Source organism: Pleurodeles waltl, chromosome 4_2, assembly GCF_031143425.1.
Source record: "Pleurodeles waltl isolate 20211129_DDA chromosome 4_2, aPleWal1.hap1.20221129, whole genome shotgun sequence".
In the NCBI taxonomy this organism is placed as follows: domain Eukaryota; kingdom Metazoa; phylum Chordata; class Amphibia; order Caudata; family Salamandridae; genus Pleurodeles; species Pleurodeles waltl.
The window spans coordinates 668240372-668258496 of record NC_090443.1 but is presented as its reverse complement, the minus strand read 5'-3'; the positions used below and the strand labels follow the sequence as shown (position 1 = coordinate 668258496).

The 18125-nt window shown below is 43.4% G+C and overlaps 1 protein-coding gene across 2 annotated transcripts in view; it reads left to right on the top strand.

Moving 5' to 3' along the window:
- MIGA1 (mitoguardin 1) overlaps positions 1–17916 on the top strand; it is a 457181-nt gene extending 439265 nt beyond the window's left edge. Inside the window, exons 16-17 of one of the 2 annotated variants that reach the window (XM_069232246.1) lie at positions 7026–7209; positions 17061–17916. In XM_069232246.1, coding sequence (XP_069088347.1) covers positions 7026–7209; positions 17061–17095 — 219 coding nt within the window. In that variant the 3' untranslated portion in view covers positions 17096–17916. Of the gene's footprint in view, positions 1–7025; positions 7262–17060 lie in introns of both variants that reach the window. The other variant, XM_069232247.1, reaches the window with a different exon arrangement.
- Positions 17917–18125: the final 209 nt, after the last annotated feature.

Sequence of the window (18125 nt, the reverse complement as noted above, 5' to 3'; positions counted from 1 at the left end):
TTATAAGTCATATCACTATATAATTTTCTTTTGTCGTTTAGCTTGTTCTAGGCCATATGAAAGGAAGTGGTGACAGACAATTTGGAGACCTAATTTGAGGAACTTAAGAGGCGGTTAATTTTGGTTGAAAGCAGGTCAGTATGGGTGAAAGTAAACTCGATATCCCCATACTTTAGAAAAATACTTTGGTAATAAGAAGGAGACTAATGGGGTCTCACCTTTTTCCTTTTGTGATTTTATAATAGCTCCAAAGCGGGACATGAGTTCAATGGGTGATCAAGCGTTTAAAGGTATAGACTTATTAGAAAATCTTGCTTTCACCACAGTGCATGGTGGTATTCCTTTGAACACAAAATAACCTACTGATTATGAATTTCACATGCACTTGGGCTCGCATGCTGTACTAAAAAGCATTTCTGGGGCCGCTGTGGCTCCTGTATCTTAGACTTGGAGATATGTGGAGTGTTGTATATAACTCTCTCGGACAGCAAACAACAGTTTGTCACAAAGGACATATGGTGGTGTTTTTCACTGTAGCAATGTGCTACTTACTAAATTATTACACCATATGCACGGTTTTGGTGTTGGTGGTTTTTATATTGTATTGACAGAAAAATCATTATATTTTTTTAGTGAAAAAGAAAAATGTCATACAAAAAATATTTTGTGTGTTAACAGTTATGTATATATATGTTTTAATGGGGGTATTATTTGTTATGATTTTCTCAGCCTTGAAGTCCGGTGTGGACGAAACACGTGTCGGCTGATGGATTTCTATGCTATATGTTTATGTTCATTCTCTCTATACCTATACTTTTGTGGATAAAAAATATATATGTTGGTGTATTAAAATTGTCTATTTCTCTTTTTTTGGATAATATTGTTTGTGGATATTTGTGTTTGTTTATGTCTATTTCTGTCGGGTGATGTCCATTAACACCATTTAGGAAATGTTATTATAGTGTTACATACCATGTTTTTGTAATTTGACTCATTAGATATGGTTTACTTCTAAAGTGAAGATATATTAACTATTTGGGTGTGCTCCACTGTTTTGCTTTTTAAATTCTGCAGTTGCATTGCTCCCACCCCATCAATACTGACATCTCTGTCTGGGTCCCTGTCATAGGGGAATTCCTCGGCATTACCTGTGGTTGCACTTGCGGCAACAAAAGCGGAGTTGACTCGGTCTAATTCAACCTTGGTCTCTGTAAGACTTATTCTGCCGGCACAATTGGTAATATTCTCCACTATGGGCACTTCAGGGTAGATTCTCCAAACATCTGACTGTGGCACCTGGATTGATACTACTGGAGTAGTAGGTGCATTGAGATTACTCTGCAACGGACTCTGTCGGGACAGGATTAACCTGCACTGGACTCGCTATCCCATTAACCTGTGTTGGAGCTGTAGGATCAGCACTGGCACTTGGACCACTCTCATGTGCTGCATTTCGTGGTGGACGATTTCTCAAGAACTGTGTAAGAAACTCATCATCATCTGATTCTTCCTCATAAGTCGAAGATTTTTTCGCTTTTCTGCTCTGAGAAGGACTCTTACTAGTCTTTTTGGTAGCTTTCTTTCCTTCCTTTTCGTGATCATCCTGTGTAATTGCAGGGGAATAACTTAACCCCCTGCAAAGTATTGTTTCTTCAAACTCTTTGAACACCGTCCCACCTAGCCTCTGTTAATGTCTTTTCTGATTTTCTCATTCTCCTCTCAAATTTTTGTTGCTGTTGCGGTTTAGCTACTAGCTCACAGATTGATAATGCCTCAAATTGTGCTGGTCTCGGTAATGGCTTTGACTCATACAGCATCATCCTTCGATTCTCTAGAATACTCAAATTGAAAGTCCCATTTACAGGAATTGCTAAGCTTCCCTCTTTCTCTGTCACCTTGCACCGTTGCTTTAACCAAAGACATGGTGCAACACCCTTCTCTTCTATTACAATGTGAGCTGGTGTACCCTCTGGCGGTGTAACCTCCCCTATATTCGTTGTAATGTATGTATCTCCTCTCAAGGCACTCTTCAAAGCCTTGAAAAATGTAATCTCTTTTTTACCTTTATTTTGTTTACAAATCAAATCAGGAAGTGACTTTTAATCCCAGAATACTCTTCGCCCTCTTTCTCAACCAGTTGCGCTACACAGACGGCTGCCAGTCCGTGCGCATACTGCAGCTGACAGTCTTGCAGCTTGTCCTCCCATACTCATTTTCACATAGACTAATGCAAATTTATTGTGAGCACTAACCAAAAATCCAAAATCCAACCTGCTGGTTTGCTACAGGAAAGGTAACACATTCGCTTCAGAACTTTACAGATTTTTCACTGACGGCTCTCGCTTTTGCATCTACTCCTTCCTTCTCAGATTCCCTGATTCGCAAGCAAAATTCGACCAGCAAATTTTACTCTGAACTGATCAGTGGGTCTGTCCTGGTGCACATAGGATTCACCAGATCTCAGTCAAAATTTCTTCTTTCATTCCTTTGACTCACACAACAATTTGTCGACCACTCCCAATCAACCTATTAAACCAGAGAAATTACAACACAAACCAAGTGCCTCATACACTTTTCAATATACTCCAGAGTCTTAGACCACTCAGGGTCCATACATCAACAACGATGTGGACAGTTTTTGAGCACAAAGCGCCACACTTATAAGAAGTTTGATGACTTCCCTACTCTCATACTTCGGATGACGCACGCTCCTTCTACAACTTCATTTGGAGTATGCAAACTCCCTAAAATCCTCACAGATGTCACAATTCACTTGCGATTTGCATAAGCTGCGCGAGCGCAAAAACCCTAATTAATTCACTCTATCACTAAAACACCGAGAACATCCTCAAACAACCATTAGCGCGCTCGGAGATTCCAGGAAAGTCATTTTGTGACTTAGGGATACATTTTCTCTCGAATTTGCATCATTATAAAAATAAATCCAAATCTCAATAATAATGAACTCTCAGTCTGCACTGGACATCCATGATGAGCTCTTAAAGAGACTAACCATCAGTCTGCTACCATAACTGTTGGTGCACCTAACCTTGGTAACTAAACTTACAAGGGGGACATGAATAGATTTAATCTTTTGACTCGTAATTAAGATGTTCCCACCATAGGACCAGTATAGACAGATCAATAATCAATAGGAGTCATTAATTGTCACACACCATGACCTCTCAGTAATGAATAACCACACCTTTATGTAAAGTTAGAATATTTATTGCCCTATATCAACAATGCTAAGGTCACGTAAGTCAATCTCAATATCAAGTGATAAACATACAAGAACAGCACTATCTGTCCGAACCTGTGAAAGAAACACAATCCAATCAAAGCTTTTACTATTACACATTCTACAGTTACAGTGCAAATCAACAGCAAGAACAGTTGTTCAAATGTTATCGCATACATTTAAATTCAGCAAAACATTATTCAAAAGGATGATTTTATGAGTGAAGTTTCTATATAACCCCAGATTAGAATTGGCATGTTGGGCTTCATGCAAAAGAATTTAGACACAGGCAGTTAGAAAACATCTAGCTATGACTCTAGAAAAATAATGCGGTTGGTACCTAGAAAGAAAATCAAGCATTCATTTCAAACATCATTAATCTATTCTACCTATCCACGGAATGTATCAGCATGTGGTAACAGTCTTCTTCATCATCAGGACATCAGTTAGTCAGCCGGCCATCTGGTCTCTGCATCAAGTTTAAGAATACGGCAAAGTCTTTAGCAGTTAAGTATCTCAAAACTCTCAATAAGTCAGTAACTTTTTGGTCAAGAAGTAAATGGGCAAAATCACTGTCATCCTTCGGTGCAGTGCCATTAAGTTAGATCACTAGAATTTACTTCCCAATTCCCCATTGGTTGGGGGGACTGTACGTTTTTTACTTTATCCAATAAAATTATTAGTTCAGATCGTCAATTTCTACAAGATCATGGTCTATGTGTTTGATTGGTTCTTCATGTAATGTCCTCATCCATCCGGCTCAGCAGGTAACATTGTTGCAGCTTATACTCCAGTCAGTATCTTTATTGTTTTAAGCCTGAGAAAGTCAGTCTAACACATGTTACAATTACCGTGTTTACACCTAGCAGGAACAACCTCATCTAGTAAGCGGTTCTCACGGAAAAAGACTTCAGTTATGAATGCATTAGGTCAGCACAATGGAAATTCACAATTCAGCTCTTTACACAGACATTTTATTAAACGTTTAGAAATACAGCTTGACATGAGGCTGTGCAACTATGCCAAGACCTCCGCTAAGTTAAGGCTTTTATTTGATAAAACTAATACATAATGCATAACCCTAAATATGGTGTATTACTACATTTTCAAACATAAGCTCATCATTTTCATTTAATAAAGCATTTATAAGTATACTTTGTGATCACTGGCAGCCACTTCATGTGGGCACATTTTCAAATGTGTGCATTATTTTTCTCTAGATTACATTTTCTACTCAAAATCCATTACTCGAATACATGATTATTCATTAATACGTTTATTAAAACTCCTGCACTAGCAGTACCTCTTGTTGCCCCTCGATTTTTCAATGGCTTAGTAGTGATCCACAATTAATTATACCAATAAATGTTTCCTGAAATAAACATATTAGCGTCAAGTTACATTTCCAATCAGTTAAAGAGAAAAAAACAATGTGTCAAGACCCTTCTAAAACACTGGGGGTGCATTACTAAGCACACTTTTTGAAAAACAAAAGCAATAGTATCCCACTTGAGATCAAACATTCAACTATCTAATGGCAAGTTACTTTTGGAGCCCACTAATGTATTCTATCCTAGGCGTCTACTAAATCAATTGGTATTGCACAAATATATACAATTACTGTGAGTCTTTTTCTGTAAGCCTTTAGTCAGAAAGTGCTCTAGGATAGACCCAACCAAGGTGAAACACAAGACTGGCTAGCAGCTTAAGCTGGTACTGCGGGACAACGTGACCTTTTGACTTATTCATTTTGTGGGGGAAATGTACTCTCACTGGAATCTGGTAGCAGAGGGAATTGGATGAAGCTGCAAAGCACTCTAGCTGCCTCAGCTGAAATTCCCTGCCACTTTGGTTGAGTGTGTAGAAATTTCTTCAAGCTTGTGCAGAGGGAGTTCAGTAAAAATGCAAGTTCTTGACTTTGTGTGGTGATGGTCTTCTGTTAACTTTCTTGCTCTTGGCCAATAAGCAAGAAACATCTGTTTTGTAAGTTACAGTGGGTGGTAAGTACAAACTTGTTTTTTTAAAGTTTTTTTTTACTTTGTGTCAGGACACACATTTACCAGACGCATTGGTTGGTTTCATTGTCACTCTCGTTTCTTTGCTTCTTATTGGTCAGCTGTTTTAGGCTTACTTTATCTTGATGTGTTGGTCCCTCCAATGGAGCATGGACGCAATACTTGTGTCCTTTGAATGTTCATTTTTTAAGGCACTACTTTGTTTTTAAGCATTGTACCAGAACGTATCTTTTGTGCTATTTCCCTTGGGTACTTGCCCCTTCCATATTCCTTCCACCTGCCAACACTCTGCTGTCTGTCTGCTTGCTCCTGCACCTTCCCACCTCTGTTGTCCATTTGCTTGCCCCAGCCGCTCACTGCCAACCTCCATTGTCAGCTTGCCCACAGACCTTCCTCCCACCCTCTGTTATAGTTAGCTTGTCCCAGTACCTCCTCCCACCTTTCATTATCAGCTAGCACCAGCCCTTCCTCCTTCCTTACTTTGTTGTCAACATGCCTCACTCCTCCCTTCCACCCTCTATTATCATCAGGTTGCCCCAGCCCTCCCTGCCACCCTTTGTCCTCAACAGCTTGCCTAAAGCACATGCCTCACAATGTTCCTTCACATCTCACTCCCAGCAAATAACAAAGAAATAGCTATGACACAGCTAATCCGGGCTGTATCATGGTGCTTTTTCCCCACACTCTGTGTTGCCCCCTTCCCCCCCCCCACACAGCCCTTCCTCAGTGTGGTTACCCACCCCCTTCCTGTCCGCAGTACAAAAATAAGCAGTATGACACTCCAGAGCAAGCCGTATCATAGCAATTTTAATTTCAGCCATGCTGCACAGCAGCCACTCTGTTGTACGACATGGCTAAAAAACATTGACAAAGCCAATAGCTCTTACGTAGGTGAGACCTGTTGGCTTTGCCAGTGCTTGTTAGATTAGTCAGCATAAGCTCTCAAAGCAAGTGCCTCACCAATCCTCAGTTCTTCAAAACAATCCTACTATAAACTTACTTGGGTAAAATGTGAACAGTAATGCATTCCAGTTAAGAGCAATCTTCTAAAATACCTACTAGGTAACTGTTGTATTCAAAAGTAAGACAGTGTTGGATACACAGAAAATGAAATTAAATTGTCATTAGTGACCCATGCTGATAGCATAATTTCCTTTTTGCTAGAAGTTTCTTTCTTGTTGTTATGTCTGTAATTTTGTGACTCGTGGCCTCAGGCAATTTATGATTTATATTGACAACACTTTATGTCCTAAATATCACAACGCGTTGCTGTGCGAGTACGGATGTTGTAATATTGCTTTACTCTAAGATACATCTGTCATGCACAGCTTTGGCCCCATTGACCACTTGTTTGGTAAGTTAATCAGCTGATACTTGGCTTGTCTAGTATGCTTCACGGTGATGTTCATCGACAGAAATGACCTCCTTAGCTCCGAGTTATACCCTATGGGAGGATTTGTTTGGCAGACTCCATGGTTGGTGACTGCATTCCAGATACGGGTGGGACAGGTATGACTAGCTTTGTGTTTTATTTTCAAGCTGCCAATTAAATCAAGGGGTAAAATATGCATGTTACTACTTAAACAGGAGAGTACCTGATAGAAATAAGAAATTCTAATGAGGTATTCTATATATCACTAATTAATTTTGCTTTCTTTTAATTGGGTCGGATAATGTTCATATCTCTCCACTTTTCAATGGTAATTAAAGCCTTCCATGTTGTTGGTATACTGCACAAATAATATATATGTTATGTTCTTTACTTTTAGGATCAAGTTCTCTACTTCCTGAAAGACATTTTTGACTTCGAGAAGGTGCGATTTTCGAATACGGAAAGTTTGTCGGAAGATATTCTGCAATTATTGCACCGCCGGTCAGAGCTTTTGATGGCATACCTAGGAAATGAGTCACAGAAAAATGGCTTTGGATGTGGTAGTGGCCCTGCCATGTCAAGTACGTTTGTGGAAACAAAATTGAAGTGATTGTAACTGAGACAACTGGATGTGTGAGTGTTCCTTGGCTTTCATGGGCATATTTATACTGCACGTCTACAAGAGCAGCACAAACACCAGTTTTTATAGCAACCTATAAAAGGTTTACAAACTTGCACTTGTATCAGTATGATTTATTTGTCTTCGCACCAGCCATAAGAAATTTGCATACCCGAGGGTCCTTTGGATTCTCACAGGATCTTTTAATTTAGCCTCTCTCTATACTGAGGTAGATTAATTGCGGTCCAGTTGTCTCCGTGTATTATCTAAATGTGTAATGATCATTGTACAGACTTTATATTGCTTGTAAAAATGTAATTATTGCTATAATGGCTGCTTTGTAGTAGACTGTTAAATTCGCCTTCTACTAAACATATATGTACATAAAAATATGAACCATTTTGTGTAATACTTCTGTATCCATATTTATAAATCAATGTATTTTTGCACAATCATTGGTTGGATTTAAAAATACATATTGCTACTGATATGTTTGGGTGTGAGATTGTATCCTCTCCATGGATATGGTTGTATATGGAATGCCACTTTCACTGCAGAAATTGCAACTGTTTTTAATATTTGGTATTGACAGGGTTTTGATTTTCATGGTACTTGGGCAATAAAATGCTACACGGAGAAACTCTATATCTTATCAAATCTTCGTTTCTAAATTTTCATATTATTTTCAGGTCATATTATTAAATATTCCTCCAACTGAAGTTCAGTTAACTTGTACAGCAGCATGATTATTTTAATGGGTCTCAGCTAGGCTGAAAAGCATTTGACCATGCATGTTTCCTTATCAATGCTAATCACCATGTCTTACATCCCATAGAAAATACCAGAATACCTTAGAATCCTTCACTGGTAAAATACATTGTCAGGACAAGCAATTTCAATGACTACAAGTAAATTACAATATTTACCTCCATTTGCTATTCTGAACAAACATGAAATCTTGAATATAATGACTTGTTTAAAACATACCTCATTCGCGCCCGCCAATCAGATGCAAACAATTTAACTAGTGTTGAATCTGAACAGAGTATGTAAGTGCTTTGTAGCTTTTTTTATATTGCCAAATCATTTTCACTGTTATTTAAAGTGCTACATAAATCTGTGAGAAAATAGATTATTAGTTGGTGTGAATCACAAGTAATAATAGCCTTACTCCTTTTAGGTCCAGTAATTGGTTTGTCATTTAAACCTGGGTTCAGTTCCCTGTAGCTATAGCACACAGAAGACAGGTATGATGTGGAAAAAAATGCAAAGCCTTTAGAAACACCAAAACTGTTAAAAGGTTGAAAACACAATAAAAATCCCACTCCAATTGATGAAATTAGATATTTTTTAATGAGCAAAAAGAGATCAAAACAACAACAATCTAAAAAGGTGACCCAGAGATCTGATTTTTTTTAGTTTGAATTACATTTTAGCGTAAAAAAGCACAAAGCACCAACCACCGGCGCCTGGCCATGCTACACCAGGTGCAAAGTCTAAGTTAAGACCAGCATGATGGAGTGCAGGTCGGATACGAGGCTCAGGAAGGTCCCAGTCAAAGAGTTACTTTTGGACTTCAAAATGTTTTTTGAGAAAAGCTGATCACTGATGAGACATCAGTGGGGCAAGCTGGAAACTGAATCCGAGTCGGGGTTTGAAGATGGAGGGTCCCTAAAGAGAGGGTTCCCAGTGTGTCTGTCGAATGCAGGACAGCTTTGAGTGAGCAAAGTCCAGCACTGGTGTCCAGGAAGGTTTCAATTTTGATCAGCTTTGGCTCTGCATCCCGCTCAGTGAAGCCCTCTGGAATTCAGACTTCGTTCAGCGGGACAAACCAGCAAGTTGAGACTGATAGGCAATTTGACATCAGTGGCGGTCCCGGTCTCCTGCGGGATCTTCAGAGAAAAGATAGCAAATGTCGAAGATCCAGCTGTGCCCTAATGGTCCCCCACCCCTTGCAACCTCGACACTACAAGGGGATCCACTGGACTTACCTTTAAGTCCACTTGTGCAGTGCTTTTGCAAGTGGTCCCTCTCAGTGCCCTTGCACCAGCTTCAACGACTTCTGCAGCTGCTCCCGCAGAAACCCAGAGCTGCCTGAACGTTTCCAGCTGGTCGATAGTGCCCACCAATGATCTCGACATACCTGCAAAAGGAGACATTGGTAAATGCATTGCCTGATTTTATATGCATTTTTTAAGTATTTCTCCATTGATTCCAAAGGTGCGTAATTACGCACAAAGACTATTTTTGCTAAAACTTAAAAAATTCTTAACTTAAAAAGTCCTTACCTGATTTTTATGATCTTGGTCTTATAAATTTTATAAAAATCTAATTAAAGTATTTTTGTAAACTGGTCGTGAGTTATTCTTTTGAGTGTGTGTCTTGCTTTATTGATAGCCAATAAGCAAGAAACATCTGTTTTGAATTTGTCATGTATTTTGTAATTTACAATGGGTGGTAAGTACAAACATTTTTTTTATTTTACTTTCTGCCAGGAGTCACAGTTACCAGATGCATTGGTTGGTTTCATTGTCACTCTTGTTTCTTTGCTTCTTATTGGTCAGCTGTTTTAGGCTTACTTTGTCTTAATGTGTTTGTCCCTCCAATGGAGCATGGATGCAATACTTGCGTCCTTTGACTGCTCATTTTTTAAAGCACTACTTGTTTGTTTTTAAGCATTGTACCAGAACGTATCTTTTGTGCTATTGCCCTTGTGTACTTGCCCCCTCTGTATTCCTCCTCCCTGCCGACACTCTGCTGTCTGTCTGCTTGCACCCGACCCTTCCTACCACTGTTGTCCATCTGCTTGCCCCAGCACCTCACTGCCAACCTCCATTGGCAGCTTGCCCACAGACCTTCCTCCCACCCTCTGTTATTGTTAGCTTGTCTCAGTACCTCCTCCCACCTTTCATTGAAAGCTTGCACTGGCCCTCCCTCCTACCCTACTTTGTTATCAACATGCCCTGCGCCTCCCTACCAACCTCTGTTATTAGCAGGTTGCCCCAGCCCTCCCTGCCACCCTTTGTCCTCAAAAGCTTGCCTAAAGCACATGCCTCACAATGTTCCCTCACACCTCCCTCCCAGCAATTAACAAAGAAATAGCTATGACACAGCTAATCCAGGCTGCATCATGGTGCTTCTTTCCCCACACTGTCAGTGTTGCCCCCTCCTACAGCCCTTCCTCAGTGTTGTTGCCCACCCCCTTCCTGTCTGCAGTACTAAAAAAGCAGTATGGCACTTCCAGAGCTAGCTGCATCAGAGCAATTTTAATTTCAGCCATACTGCACAGCAGCCACCCTGATGTACAACATGGCTAAAAAACATTGACAAAACCAATAGCTCTTACATATGTGAGACCTGTTGGCTTTGCCAATGCTTGTTGGATTAGTCAGCACAAGCTCTCAAAGCGAGTGCCTAACCAATCCTCAATTCTACAAAACAATCCTACTATAAACTTACTTGGGCAAAATATGAACAGTTATGCATTCCAGTTATGAGCAATCTTCTAAAATACCTACTAGGTAACTGTTGTATGCAAAAGTAAGACAATGTTCTCTAAACCATTTTGAAAACACAGAAAACGAAATTAAAATTGTCATTAGTAACTCATGCTGATAGCATAATTTTCTTTTTGCTAGAAGTTTCTTTCTTTTTGTTATGTCTGTAACTTTGTGACTCGTGGCCTCAGGCAATTATGATTTATATTGATAACACTTTGTCCTAAATATCACATCTGATAGAGACTTCTAGTTGCAGATTCCTTACCTTAGAATTTTCCCCCAGGCGTCAGACTGGATCTGGAGATTTTTCTTCTAGCAATACCCTTGCGCATTGGTAGGTGGCGTCGGTCAACTCCGTAGGCGTCATGGTCGCCGTGATGACGTCGGGAGTAGTACATAGACTCCGTCCTCACTCAGTGACGTCAGTTCTTTTCTTTCGGCGCCGCACGCTGATCCGGAGAGAGCTACCCTGGCTATTTTTTTGGCCGAATTTGACCGTTTTGTCGAAGTTTTTGTGTATGACTTTGGTGCGTCGAGATGTCCCCGAAGACCGGGTTCAAGCCTTGTGAGGACTGCCATCAGACGATGTCAGTGACAGATCCTCATCGCATTTGTCTGTGGCGCCTCGTGCGCGACCACGACCCGAAGTCATGCTCCAAGTGTCGGGCCATGCACTTGAAGTCTTTGAGGGGGCTATCCCTAAAGCTAATGGCGGCCAGGCACTCGACTCTGCGTAGGTCCCGGTCTCGCTTGAGAGGAAGGTCTTGAGATCGGTCGCTGAGTCATCACCACTTATCTTCTTCGAAATCCTCGGGCCAAGGTAAGAATTAGAAGTCAAAGAAGTCCCATCGCTCTCCGACTTCACCTAGTCGATTGGCCGCGACACGGGACGAGCGTCCACGCACTAGGCCTCCGTCCTTGTAGCCTGCGTCTGGGTCGACTCCGCGCTTCCCCGAGTTTGCCGGAGCGACCCCCGCCCACCTGAAGGAGGTTTACGAGGCCCCAAGGGGTTCAGCTGAGGTGCCTCCGGGTTCCACGCCGGCGGCTTCGGCCCCGGCCACCAAGGTCACCTCCGGATCTGTGCGTGGATCCGCACCAACGCCGGTCGCACCTTCGAGACCTTCCCCAGTGCTGGGTCCATTATCGATGCTCCCAACGTCGGTAGTGCCCACTATCGATGTCGACCCACTTCTTATCCCTGATGACTCCATCGACTTCGTGGGGCCTATTCGCCCGAGGTCAGATTCTGACCCTTTTTCCTATGGGTACGAATACGGGGAGGAATTGGAGGGATCCCTGGACCCTTATGAATACCAGGATGACCCTGCTATGGACTGGGCACAGGATTTGAGTGAAGCCAGTGGTCAGGATTCGTCTCCTGATGCTGGCATGCTGTCTCCTCCTACGTGGCTACGGCGGAGGGAGCAACTTACAGAATGGTGGTCATTAGGGCAGCTGAGGTCCTCGGCCTTGAGCTACCTACTGTGGAAGTCAGGTCTAATCTCCTGACAGATATGCTTCAGCCTGGGGCTTCTACTTCCGAACCCCTTCTATCATTCAATGATACCCTCACCGATGTCCTTTTGGGTACATGGTCCAAACCCAACACAGGGACTCCTGTGAACAGGTCTATAACTCGCCACTATTGGCCCACACTGAACAACTCAAAATTCCTGTCCCAACACCCCATGCCTGAGAGTCTTGTTATCCAGGCTTCCTCTCCTTCAGGAGCGTTCCCTTCTGCACCCCTGGATAGAGAACCCAAAAGGCTGAAACAATTTGGCAAGAAGTTGTTTTCTTCCTCCAGCCTCACACTGCGGTCTGTGAACACCGCTTGTCTTTTGGGCAATTATACCCACTTCCTGTGGGATACGGTTGTGCAAGTCCTGCCGCAGATATCGGAGGAGGCCTTTGCTATCGTCTCCCAAGCAGTGAAAGATGGGAGAGACGCGGAAAAGTTTACTATCCGTTGAGAGCTGGATACGACCGACTCTCTGGGCAGATCGGTTGCAATGACAGTGGTCTTACGGCGCCATGCCTGGTTACGCACTTCTGGCTTCTCGGGGGATGTCCAACAGTCACTCTTGGACATGCCCTTTGATGGCACCCGTCTCTACAGAGAAAAAGCAGACTTGGCCTTGGAGAGATTCAAGGATTCCCGGGCTACGGCTCAGTCCCTTGGTCTTTCCCCCCACCACTCGCCCACCACAGTCCGCTTTTCGTCCCTTTTGTTGATACGGAAGGGGCGCCCTGACACGTCCTCTACCCAGCCACCGTGCTGCGCACGCTGGCCAGCCTATGCGTGGGCGGGGACGCGGAAAGCCACGTGGCCGTGAGACAGGGAACCAGAGGTCTGTCCAGCTCACCTCTGCCCCCGCTGCAGCCTCCAAACTCTCCTCGTCCGTCCCCTCATTCCCACCCAGCTGGTGGCAGGATCTGCCATCACCTGCCCCACTCGGAACATATCACCACGGACGGGTGGGTTTTGCAGATCATTCGGAAGGGCTACTCCCTCCCTTTCGAATCTGCACCACCACACATGCCACCATCCTTCCATCATCTTCTGGAGGATCATTTGGTGCTTCTCCGCCAGGAAGTTGCGGCTCTCTTGGCCAAGGGAGCTATAGAAAGGGTCCCTGTGCCAGAAGTAGGTAGTGGTGGTTATTCCCGCTACTTTCTGGTACCAAAGAAGGACAAGGGCTTACGTCCTATCCTAGACCTTTGGGACCTGAACTACTTCCTCAAGAAGGAGAAATTCAAAATGCTCATCCTGGCTCAGGTTTTGTCTGCTTTAGACCCAGGAGACTGGATGGTAGCGTTTGACTTGCAGAACGCTTATTTCCACATCCCCATCCTGCCTGCCCACAGACGTTACCTACGATTTGTGGTAGGTCACGAGCACTTTCAATTTACCGTGCTCCCTTTCGGCCTTGCCAGCACCCCTCGGGTGTTCACGAAAGTGATGGCGGTGGTTGCAGCTCATCTGCGCAGGTTAGGGGTCTGTCTTCCCCTACCTCGATGACTGGCTGTTGAAGGCGCCTTCGCCCCAGACAGTCGTCTCCCACCTTCAGACTACGGCGAACCTCCTGCACAAGCTGGGGTTCACTATAAATGTGCTGAAGTGACACATGACTTCTTATCAGACGCTCCCTTTCATTGGAGCTGTTCTGGATACAGTGCAATTTCGGGCTTATCTTCCCGACAAGCGAGTCCTAGACTTTCAGGCTATGATTCTGATCTTTCAGTCTTGGGTTTCAGTGAGACTGACTCTGAGGCTACTGGGCCTCATGGTCTCCTGCATCCTGCTAGGAACACATGCCAGATGGCATATGCGGGCTCTGCAATGGGACTTGAAGTTCCAGTGGGAGCAGCATCAGGGAAATCTCCCCGACATGGTCAAGATCTCGGAGGGGACTGCGAAAGACCTGCAGTGGTGGCTTTCGAATCCAAATTGGGTCAACAGCAGATCCCTCTCCCTTCCCCAACCAGATCTCTCTATAGTGACAGATGCGTCACTTCTGTGCTGGGGCGGCCACATGGGGGAGGCGGAGATCAGAGGCCTCTGGTCTCTGGCGTAGTCGGGGCTCCACATAAATATGCTGGAGCTCTGGGCGATCAGGCTTACGTTGAAAGCATGCCTTCCCTCTCTCAAAGGGAAAGTGGTGCAGGTGTTCACGGACAACACTACCGCCATGAGGTACTCCAGCAAACAAGGCGGGGTAGGGTCCTGGACCCTTTGTCAGGAGGCACTACACCTCAGGACGTGGCTGGAACATCTGGCGGGCTCTCTCAATGCCAGAGCAGACGATCTCCCCGCCGACGCACAGTCGATCACAAATGGCGTCTCCATCCGGAGATGGCGCAAGGTCTCTTTCCCAAGTGGGGAGAGCCTTGGTTAGATCTTTTCGCCTCTGCAGAGAATGCGCAATGTCAGCTTTTTTGCGCATTGGAGTTCCCAAGGCGGCACTCTCTCGGAGACTCTTTCCGTCTTGAGTGGAGCTCCTGCCTCCTTTACGCCTTCCCGCCTATCCCTCTTCTGCCCAGAGTTCTCAAGGAAATCAAGTACGACTGGGCCCAAGTTATCTTGTTGGTTCCGGATTGGGCTCAAAGAGTGTGGTATCCAGAGCTATTGATCATGTCCATCGATCCTCTACTCAGACTGCCTCTTCGGGCGGATCTTCTGTCGCAGCAGCAGGGGAAGGTTCTCCACCCGAACCTGTCCAAACTCCGCCTTCATGCGTGGAGATTGAGCGGCAACAGTTGACGGCATTTTCAGTTCCACCCGAAGTCTGCAATGTTTTCTTGGCAGCCAGGCGTCCATCGACTAAAACTGTATAGCCTGTCGTTGGAATACATTTGTGGCATGGTGTACCAACAAATCTGTTGATCCCCTTTTGCCCCTCTGTCAGAGGTTCTTCTCTTCATTCTTTCTTTAGCCCAGCAGGGCTCTGCTTTGGGCACCCTTAAAGGGTATTTGTCTGCCATTTTCGCCTTTCTTAGGCTACCTGACCAGCCCTCACTCTTTAAATCTCATATTGTGAGTAGGTTTTTAAAAGGTCTCGCCCACTTATTTCCTCCCACTCCATTTATCATGCCTCAGTGGGATCTAAATCTTGTACTTACTTATTTGATGTGTACCCCCTTTGAGCCAATGCATCCCTTGCGGCTCCTCACATTCAAAACTGTCTTTCTGGTTGCTATCACCTCTGCTCGCAGGGTGAGTGAGCTTCAGGCCCTTTCTTCAAAACCTCCATACTTGTCTGTACACCCTGACAAAGTGGTGTTACGCACTAGAGCTTCCTTCCTTTCTAAGGTGGTTACACCGTTTCATGTAGGCCAGTCCATCACTTTGCCTACCTTCTACGCACCCCCACATCCTTCCCATGAGGAGGAGAGACTCCACCGTCTGGATCCAAAAAGAGTGTTGGCGTTCTACCTCAATCGTATTAAAGATTTCCGGGTGGACGATCAACTCTTTGTTGGCTATGTGGGTGTGAAGAAAGGGAAGGCGGTGCAAAAGCGTACCTTCTTTCTATGGGTGCTTCTTTGCATCAAAATGTGCTACGCTTTGGCTAAAAAGCAACCTCCTGAAGGCTTGCGTGCTCATTCCACCAGAGCAACTGCTGCTTCCACTGCGTTAGCATGCGGAGTTCCTATCTGGGATATCTGTCAGGCAGCTACGTGGGCATCCCTGCGCACGTTTGTTAAGCATTACTGCCTGGATAGTCAGGTCCGTTGAGACCGCTACTTTGGCCATTCGGTCCGGCAGGACTTTCTAGTATGATCTTGGTTCGCAGGCCACCACCGAGGATGGCATTGCTTGGGTATCTATTCTAAGGTAAGGAATCTGCAACTAGAAGTCTCTATCAGATGTACAAGTTACTTACCTTTTGATAACAAAATATCTGGTACAGACATATTCTGGTTGCAGATTCCTTACGGCCCACCCATCCTCCCCGCTTAAGAACTGATTTCTAGGAACAGGGATGCACCCCTTTCAGGTCTGTAGCTCTTGCGCACCAATCTCAGTGTTCTTAGCGGCTCTGCGCTCTGGCATGGAATGTCATTAAAAGAAACTGACATCACTGCGCGAGGGCGGCGTCTATGTACTACTCTCGACGTCATCACGGCAACTACGACGCCTACAGAGTCGACCGACGCCACCTAACGACGCGCCAGTGTATTGCCCGAAGAAAAATCTACGGATCCAGTCTGACGCCTGGGGGAAAATTCTAAGGTAAGGAATCTGCAACTAGAATATGTCTCTACCAGATATTTCGTTACCAAAGGTAAGTAACTTGTACAACACGTTGCTGTGCGAGTACGGATGTTGTAATATTGATTTACTCTAAGATACGTCTGACATGCACAGCTTTGGCCACATTGACTACTTGTTTGGTAAGTTAATCAGCTGACACTTGGCTTGTCTTGTATGCTTCACGGTGATGTTCATCGACAGAAATGGCATTCTTAGCTCCGAGTTATACCCTATTGGAGGATGTGTTTTGCAGACTCCATGGTTGATGACTTAATTCCAGATACAGGTGGGACAGGTATGGCTACCTTTGTGTTTTTTTTTCAAGCTGCCAATTAAATCAAGGGGTAAAATATGCATGTTGCTACTTAAACAGGAGAGTACTTGATGGAAATAAGAAATTATAACGAGGCATTCTATATTGCACTAATTTATTTTGCTTTCTTTTAATTGGGTCAGATAATGTTCATATCTCTCCACTTTTCAATGGAAATTAAAGCCTTCCATGTTGTTGGGCCACAGTACAAATACTATATATGTTATGTTCTTTACTCTTAGGATCAAGTTCTCTACTTCCTGAAAGACATTTTTGACTTCGAGAAGGATTTTCGAATATGGAAAGTTTGTCGGAAGATATTATGCAATTATTGCACTGCCGGTCAGAACTTTTGATGGAATTGAGTCACAGAAAAATGGCTTTGGGTGTGGTAGTGGCCCTGCCATGTCAAGTATGTTTGTGCAAACAAAATTGCAGTGACTTTAACTAAGACAACTGGATGTGTGAGTGTTCTTTGGCTTTCATGGGCATATACATACTGCAAGTCCTCAAGAACAGCACAAACACCAGTTTTTATAAGAACCTATAAAAGGTATCCAAACTTGCACTTGTATCAATAAGATTTATTTGTCTTTGCACCAGCCATAAGAAATGTGCATACCCGAAGGTCCTTTGGATTCTCAATGGGACCTTTTAATTTGGCCTCTCTATATACTGAGGTAGATTAATTGCGGTCCAGTTGTCTCTGTGTATTATCTAAATGTGTAATGATCATTGTACAGACTTTATATTGCTTGTAGAAATGTAATTATTGCTATAGATCCTGCTATATAGTAGACTGTTAAATTCGCGTTCTACTAAACATATATGTACATAAAAATATGAACCATTTTGTGTAATACTTCTGTATCCATATTTATAAAGCAATGTATTTTTGCACAATCATTGGTTCGATTTAAAAATACATATTGCTACTGATATGTTTGGGTGTGAGATTGTATCCTCTCCATGGATATGGTTGCCACTTTCACTGCAGAAATGACAACTGTTTTTAATATTTTGGTCTTGACAGTGTTTTGATTTTCATGGTACTTGGGCAATAAAATACTACACGGAGAAACTCAATCTCTTATCACATCTTTGTTTCGATGTAGTCACATTATTTTTCAGGTCATATTATCAAATATTCCTCCAACTGAAGTTCAGTTAATTTGAACAGAAGCATGATTTTTTAATGGGCCTTTGCTAGGCTGAAAAGCAATTGACAATGCATGTTTCCTTATCAATGCTAATCACCATGTCTTAAATCTCATAGAAAATACCATAATACGTTAGAATCCTTCACT